The following is an 8,552-nucleotide window of genomic DNA, read 5'->3' as shown; positions in this document are numbered from 1 at the left end:
CAGGACAAAAGCCCCTCTGCACAAAAATCTTTCAGTACAATTACCTATCGGAAAAAAATAATTTGTCTGGGGCGTTATTAATTTAGTTATCCGGTTAGTGTTTTGCTCCGAGGTTATTTTTTAGAGAATTTTATTGAGGGTTTTTCCCGGAGAGTTTAGTTCCTGAACTGTTTAACTTGTATGTTAAGTGTTAATGTGGTTTCTTCAGTACTACATGGCTTCTTGTTTAAATTGAAAATGCTGAACGAGGGGCATATGTAAATAATGTTAATGATGAGAATCGTGGTGGTGGTGTTGATGATGAGGAAGACGATGAGGAGGAGGAAGATATTGATAATGATGATGATTGGGAATGATGATAATGATGATGATTGGGAATGGATGGTAAGGAGGAGAAGGTGATGACGACCACGATGATGATGATGATGATGATGATGATGATGATGATGATGGTGGTGGTGGTGGTGGTGGTGGTGGTGATGGTGGTGGTGGTGGTGGTGGTGGTGGTGGTGGTGGTTGTGATAATGAAAGTGATGACATTACAACAATGAAGATGACACCTAACACAACAATATTCACCAAAGAACGTGCCTCAACAACGGGTGATGATGATGATGATGATGATGGTAATGATAATGACGGTGATGATGAAGATGATGATGGTGATGATGAAGATTAGAAAAATGATGACGACGACATTGAACACAGGAGCGGTGGTTGAAGTGGTGTCCCCGGCTGCTGAGTTTTGTGGTGGCTAAGAGGGAGTGGCCACTACTTCTGTTTCATCCTCAAGGAAGGTTGGTGGTGATGGTGGTGGTGATGATGATGATAACGGTGACGAAGATGTCGAGACATAATGATGATGACAGAAATGATGATGACGTGGACTGGGGTAATGATGATGATGATGATGATGATGATAACGAAGATGATGATGACGAGAGGATGATGTGGATGATGACAGTGACGTCAGCGTCTGAAATGAGCTCCATCTAGCAAGGTACCTCATTAGGAAACGTTTTATTTGCAATTTAATGATAAGATTACGACAAGGATGTTTACGATTGGTCACGTGGTACGCATTTGATTACATTGTCCTACTCGTCATCGCCCTCAACTGCATCACCCTGGCCATGGAACGACCGGACGTCCCTAACGACAGCAAGGTTCTGTAGGTGCGGTAGTGGTTGGTTGGATGGTTGGTTGGACGGTTGGTTGGATGGATGGTTGGTTAATTGGTTGGATGGATGGTTGGTTAATTGGTTGGTCAGTCGGTTGGTTGGTTGATTGGTTGGTTGGTTGGTTGTTTGGTTGGTTGGTTGGTTGGTTGGTTGGTTGGTTGGTTGGTTAGTTGATCGGTTGGCTGGTTAGTTGGTCGGTTGGTTGGATGGTTGGTTGGTTGGTTGGTCGGTCGGTTGGTTGGTTAGTTGATCGGTTGGTTGGTTAGTTGGTCGGTTGGTTGTTTGGTTGGTTGGTGGGTTGGTCGGTTGGCTGGCTGGTTGATTGGTTTTATTTTGATACATTGAAAGCAGTACATCCACCACACCAACTCCAAGTACCTACCAAGACATTACATGGCACAACACAACACAAATTTATTTGATTTCCTTTGCCAACAGGAGAGGCAGTTCCTTATCATCTCAAATTATTTGTTCACAGCTCTGTTCGGCTTTGAAATGGCAGTGAAGGTAAAAAAGGTTTCGTTCGTTTTCAACACTTTTAAATTGCAAATAAATATCTTTTAATGAATCCTGTTCCAATGGATATTTACCATTGTTAAAATTTTTGTTCCCAAAATATTTGTTTGCAGTTCATTGAAAAGTTGTTTATGTAAGGAAATAACTGACATGAGTTGGTTGCATTGAAGAGTCTGCCTTGTTGTTGCGTGTCTGATGAGTTGTTGCGTGTCTGATTCAACAAGTGACACAAAATTCAATTTTATGTATCGGTGCAAACAAATTGGAAACAAATAATTCAAGGACAACAATAAATGCACACTATAATTGAATGTTAATCATATGTAGCAAATACAAATTGTACTTAATTGCCGAACCCTGACCGCAGGTGATAGCGCAGGGTTTCATGTTGGGTGAAGGCAGCTACCTGAAGAGTGGGTGGAATGTGATGGACGCCTGTCTCATGTTCATCTCCATCACTGACATCATCTTCTCACTCACCGCATCACACAGTCCAAAGATCTTCGGCATTTTGAGGGTCTTCAGACTGCTCAGAACGTTGCGACCACTCAGGTCAGATAGTGTTCTTCAAAGTTGAAATTTTTATGGAGAAAAAGTTTTTTGTCTTAGAATTTAGATTGAACGCTTTGTTTGGTTTGAAAAGTGAAACTTGTTCCAAGTAGCAGGAAAATGTATTGAAACATCTTTAAAATGTTTTAAAAATGTTAGCAATGCAAAGTAAAATTTTACAAATAAATAATAAAATGATTCGATTAAAGAGTGATCAGTAGAGCGCCAGGTCTGAAGCTGGTGGTTCAAACCCTGCTATCCTCCTTGAGACCTATCGGCAACATCGTCTTCATCTGCTGCACCTTCTTCATCATATTTGGCATTCTTGGAGTTCAAGTGGGTTGCAAAAATAGAACGATGACTGATTGAATGACTGACTGATTGATTTATTTATTTATTAACTGACTGATTAAATGGTTGGCTGGCTGGCTGGCTGGCTAGCTGACTGGCTGACTAGCTGACTGGCTGACTAGCTGGCTAGCTGACTGGTGGATGACTAGCTGGCTAGCTGACAGGCTGACTGGCTGGCTGGCTGACCGACCAACAGACACACCGACCAACCAACTGACTGATCGATTGGTTAAGCGAAGGAATGAAAATAAATTTGATAGTTTAGTGAATAAGTGAAGAATCTCATAAACAATTACAATGGTGTCCACATATTGATGTTGAATGGATATTGAAAAGATGGCTAAAAGCTGGACATCTGAATTGTAAAGATGGAGTGTAGTTTGATGGGTTGATGCCAAATTTGGTCATTTAAATAACGAAACCTTCAATTTAAAAACACAAATTTAAACATTTACGGAAACAGACTAATGTAAATGAAGATGAAAATTGAAGATCTGATCTATTGTAGAAATGAGTTGATGAAAATAGAAATAATGATGATTTGAAAAATGTGATTCAATTGATAACCTGGGAGGGACGTACCATTAAATGACACAAACATCTTCTTTAATTTAGTATAATCATGGTCCGCCCTTCACATTAAATAATCAAAGATTGAATGAACGAGTTAATGAATCAATGAATGAATGTACGAATTAATGAACAAAAGAACGAACAAGTGGATTTTTAAATAGAACGAATGAATGGATGAACCAACGAACCAATAAATTAATTAACAAGTGAATGATTCAAAGAAAGATTGAAGGAACAAACAAATGAATGAATGAATGAATGAATGAATGAATGAATGAATGAATGAATGAATGAATGAATGAATGAATGAATGAATGAATGAATGAATGAATGAATGAATGAATGAATGAATGAATGAATGAATGAATGAATGAATGAATGAATGAATGAATGAATGAATGAATGAATGAATGAATGAATGAATGAATGAATGAATGAATGAATGAATGAATGAATGAATGAATGAATGAATGAATGAATGAATGAATGAACGAACCAACGAACGAACGTATGAATGAATGAATGAATGAATGAATGAATGAATGAATGAATGAATGAATGAATGAATGAATGAATGAATGAATGAATGAATGAATGAATGAATGAACGAATGAACGAACGAATGAATAAATGAATGAATGAACACGAACAGCTCTTCAAAGGCATGCTGTACCACTGCGAGGGCGGGGACGTTTCCATGGTGACCAATAAAACAGACTGCACGAGGAAGGGACCCCCTTTCAAGTGGACGAACCGCAAGTACAACTTCGACAACTTGGGACAGGTCTGCACCGTCCAGCATAGACGCTGCGTGAATAAAAAAATTTATTCATCAAAAATTAAAATATATATATATCTATGAAATATTATGGAACACGTTTGTCTTTTTTATTTCTTTGTTATCAATAATGAAAGAATAGATGAAGAGTTAAAACGAGAGAAATATGAGCGAACGGGGATTCACTTACAACGCTTTTAGAAGTAATAAAATCTTGAAAGAAGCCATCGAGCGATATTTATAAGAATGTAATGTAGAAGGCTGGAGGGCAGGAATGTTTCGTGAAGTTGGGGTTTGAAGATTTACGAGCGCTGAGGTGAGTACGTAAGAATTTATGCAATGTACCAATGCTAGTACACTTCTATCTCGCTACAACTATCGATAAGGCATGCACACACAAAAATTAAAAACACACAGACAGACACACACACACACAAACACATCAAGCACAATCACACAATTATTAATATATTACCCCCCCTCAACGACCAGGCTTTAATGTCTTTGTTTGTGTTGGCATCGAAGGACGGGTGGGTGAACATCATGTACACCGGCCTGGATGCAGTTGGAGTGAACAAACAGGTCAGTAGAGTTCCTCTCTTCGACATCCCCATCAATCTATATTTTGTTCACGACAATGCTCCGTTGTGTTAATTTAATAAGCACAAGTATTCTAAATGAATATTTTTTTATAACAGCTACTTCGTTGCTTTGAAAATGGCCATCTTCACAATCATTATTAGCAGCAGTATCATATTAATATCATATCATGTTGCCACCATTCTCCTCCCAACCATCCCCAACACAATAACCATCACCAGCATGGCATCACAATCATTCCCAACACAATCACCATCAGCAAAACCACGACCAACATAACCATCGTCAAAACGAGTTGAAAATTTCATCACAATAACCACCACCCCCCCAAACGAACGAACAAAGCCCATAGTGAACTACAACGAGTGGAGGCTGCTGTACTTCATCTCTTTCCTCCTCCTCGTGGCGTTCTTCGTCCTCAACATGTTCGTCGGAGTCGTCGTAGAAAACTTCCACAAGTGTCGGGAGAGTCAGGAACAGGAGGAGAGGCAGAGGAGGATGAGCAAGAAGGCTATGAAAATGCTCAAAAAGAGACAAAGTTTGTCGTTTGTCTCCGTTTGTCTGTCTTTTTTTCTGTCTGACTGCCTCTTTGTCTGTTTTTGGTCCGCCTGTTCATTTTTTGTTTGCGTGTCTTCATAATTAACAAGTCAATGAATGGTTTTCGTTTGTATCAATATCGATCGAATGCTGTGTTAGAATTACTGAAAAATTTTATTAACTGTACCGATGTTTTTAAAATTAACCTATAGATGGCGATGCGATCAATTGATTTCAACTTCTGATTATATCATAAAATGGTGATTTATAAATTAATAAAAATGAAGTGCATAATTCACAGTAATTTTTTTATTAGGTACGTTTCAGTAATACGCTTGCATAACTCATTTTGTGCATTGTCAGTTTGGTGTTTTCTTTTTTTCCTACAAATGAAATTATTTTAAATTTGAAGCAAATGATGAATGCACCGCTACAACGTTACAGCATGGAGTTTTGCTTCATTACAAATATTTTAAATCCAATAAGTAGATCAATCCCGATCAGCACAAACCTCGTCACCAACACACGAACAAACAGGACAATGTGAAATTCCCTACTGGACCAACTACTCAAAATGGCGAATGTCCTTGCACTCCATTGTGACTAGCAAGTACTTTGACCTCGCAATTGCTGGGGTCATCGGGTTCAATGTCATTTCGATGGCCATGGAGTTCTACATGATGCCCAAAGTTGGTTGGCTAAATCAATCGCGACCGTTTCGAAATTAATCATTTCTAATTCAACAACATATTGGTCGCATGATTTCACAATGTTCAACATATTTGTTCAACCAATTTGAATTTTGGAGCAAACAAATAATTTGATAAAAACATTGCCCACAAACTTACTTAAAATAAAATCAGTGAACCTCAAAATTTTATTCTCAATATTTTTTTCATTCCAACAAATTACAATTTGATTTTTTTTACATGTAAAGCTGAAAAACAGTATTTATGTAACCTGGCAGTCAAATGTGTTTGAAATTTTTTTACCTAATTGACTGTAGCAAGCTGAATGTTAATCTTGGATGAAAAATAATTAAATGGTAAACTTTTTTAATTTGACTTGAAGGAGCTGGAGCAAACGTTGAAGATCTTTAACTTCTTCTTCACATCCATCTTCGTGTTGGAGGCGGGGGTCAAGGTTGTGTCATATGGGGCGTTCAGATATCTATCAGACAGGTCTTGTGATGTTAAGTTTGTGTGTGCCTAATGTATGTCTGTGCTTGCATGTGTTTATATGTGTCTGGGGGTATGTGCAGTACGTGTGTGTGTTTCTCGTTATTGTCGTTATTTACCCGATGAGGTTAATTGCACATGCACAATATTTTTGTTAATCTCTTAGACTTTGAATAGAGTCATATTTTCAAAATATTGTTTTAAAAAATTTAGTCTTAGAAAGGAATGATATGTCAGCTACTTCGTGTGAATTGTTGTTGTTGTTGTTGCATCGAATGTGTTAGGACGGTAATGCAATTATAGCAACAATTTAATCGTTAACAACGCTCGTAATTTCTATGAAAATGCCTGCAACCGTGATAAAAACATCTATTGCGACAAAAGTTATAGCAACAACAATTATAAAAACAACACCTACAACGACATCAACAATTACAACATCAACAGTTATATCTACAAAATTACAACAACTACTACAACAACAATTACGACGCCAACACCTACAACAAGTAGGCCAACAACAACAGAACAAGGAAAACAATGACCATCTTAATAACAACACCACAAACATAGCAACAACACAAACATAACAACAACAATAACACAGATGGAACCAGTTGGATGTGAGCATCATCATCATGTCCATTGCCGGCATCATCCTCGAGGAGGTGACGTCACAAAACTTTCCCATCACCCCCACCATCATCAGAGTCATGAGGGTTTTGAGGATAGCTAGAGGTGATGTGCGTGAGTGAATGGATGGATGGATGGATGGATGAATGGACGGATGGATATTTTCTCTTCATTACGCGAATAAACGTGTAATTCGCTCTTTACTGGATTTACTGGATGGAGGGATGGATTGATGGGTGGATAAGTGGATAAATGGGTGGATGACGATGGATGGGTTGATTGATGAAAGATGAATAGATGGATAAATTCGTAAAAGTATTTGAGTTCATATAATAAATTACATCAAAAATTTACAATAGTTTTCAAATTGAAAAATAAAAATGCGTAAAAATACAGTTTGTAAAAATTTTAAAAGATCAACTTAAATTTGTTACCAGTGCTGAAATTGTTGAAAATGGCGAAATCAGTTCGTGCCCTGTTGGATACGGTGGTGCAAGCTCTCCCAGAGGTCGCCAACCTCGGTCTCCTCTTCTTTCTGCTCTTCTTCATCTTCGCTGCTCTCGGAGTCGAGCTATTCGGCAGAGTTGGTGAGTTGGCTGCACGTCGTCGTGCACATCTGACGTGATCACGTGGGAGGAATTTATGTTAATGCATTTGAAATATGCATTTTTACACATGATAAATTTTTCTGCATAATTTGCTCGTTATTAATTTAATTAATTAATTAATTAATATTAAAATAAAACTTGTGAACATTTTTATATTTATGGTACGTTGACTGAGACCTTTGAAACATTGTTGTAATGAAAATGCAATGAGAAAACTTTACTTAAAACGACGAGAATAATGACCCCATAATGATTATTGCGCCCTGTTCAGAGTGCTCGGACCAGTTTCCTTGCGAGGGCCTGGGAAGGCATGCCCACTTCAAAAACTTTGGGATGGCCTTCCTCACACTCTTCCGGATCGCAACTGGAGATAACTGGAATGGAATCATGAAAGTATGTGCATGTATAGGAAAGAAGTAGATCAACGGATGAAGGAGTGGATGGATAGATGGATGGATGATGGATAAAAGGATATTGTATTGTATTGTATTTAATTGTATTGTATTGTATTGTATCGTATTGTATTGTATTTTACTATACTGTACTGTATTGTACTGCATTGTACTGTAGATTTGTAGAGCAGCGCCTCTGTTGAGTCATTATTATAATAGTGTTGTATGGATGCAATGAATGGGATTTTTTAAACGAAACGGCTGGAAAACGATCACAATGAAACTTTTAAATTGAAAAGCTTTCCCAACAAATAGATGAATAAATAGATGAAAAATTTTGGACTTTGATATAAATGAATGAGATCGATTTTGTCAGTCCAACTTAAATAATAATTATCGACCGATTGTTTGCCCGCCACTGTAAGGACACGTTGAGAGAGGAGTGCGACTCATCTGAGGATTGCGTGAGAAACTGCTGCGTCAACAAGATCATTGCCCCCATCTTCTTCGTCGTCTTTGTCCTCATGGCCCAGTTCGTTCTCGTCAACGTCGTTGTGGCGGTTCTCATGAAACATTTGGAGGTCATTCGTATGTTTCAATTCACTGTTCACGTACATGATGCAGAAATTGTCCTACAGAAATTAATTATAAATTAA

The 8,552-nt window shown here is 38.0% G+C and overlaps 1 protein-coding gene across 1 annotated transcript in view; it reads left to right on the top strand.

Annotated features, from left to right (window-relative positions):
• Window positions 1-8,552, top strand: part of HELRODRAFT_66349 (hypothetical protein) — a gene marked incomplete at both ends in the record, with an annotated part of 36,011 nt that extends 27,459 nt beyond the window's left edge. The window contains 13 exons of the mRNA XM_009020999.1: window positions 1,043-1,166; window positions 1,620-1,688; window positions 2,065-2,249; window positions 2,456-2,582; window positions 3,823-3,954; window positions 4,441-4,530; window positions 4,894-5,086; window positions 5,590-5,774; window positions 6,157-6,266; window positions 6,871-7,001; window positions 7,334-7,483; window positions 7,776-7,897; window positions 8,322-8,552. Of these exons, the coding sequence (XP_009019247.1) occupies window positions 1,043-1,166; window positions 1,620-1,688; window positions 2,065-2,249; window positions 2,456-2,582; window positions 3,823-3,954; window positions 4,441-4,530; window positions 4,894-5,086; window positions 5,590-5,774; window positions 6,157-6,266; window positions 6,871-7,001; window positions 7,334-7,483; window positions 7,776-7,897; window positions 8,322-8,552 (1,849 nt within the window). The remainder of the gene's footprint in view (window positions 1-1,042; window positions 1,167-1,619; window positions 1,689-2,064; window positions 2,250-2,455; window positions 2,583-3,822; window positions 3,955-4,440; window positions 4,531-4,893; window positions 5,087-5,589; window positions 5,775-6,156; window positions 6,267-6,870; window positions 7,002-7,333; window positions 7,484-7,775; window positions 7,898-8,321) is intronic.

This window comes from Helobdella robusta (genome assembly GCF_000326865.2).
Source record: "Helobdella robusta unplaced genomic scaffold HELROscaffold_3, whole genome shotgun sequence".
NCBI classification, from domain to species: domain Eukaryota; kingdom Metazoa; phylum Annelida; class Clitellata; order Rhynchobdellida; family Glossiphoniidae; genus Helobdella; species Helobdella robusta.
Note: the sequence above shows the minus strand (reverse complement) of the source record. Positions and strands in the feature narration are given on the sequence as shown.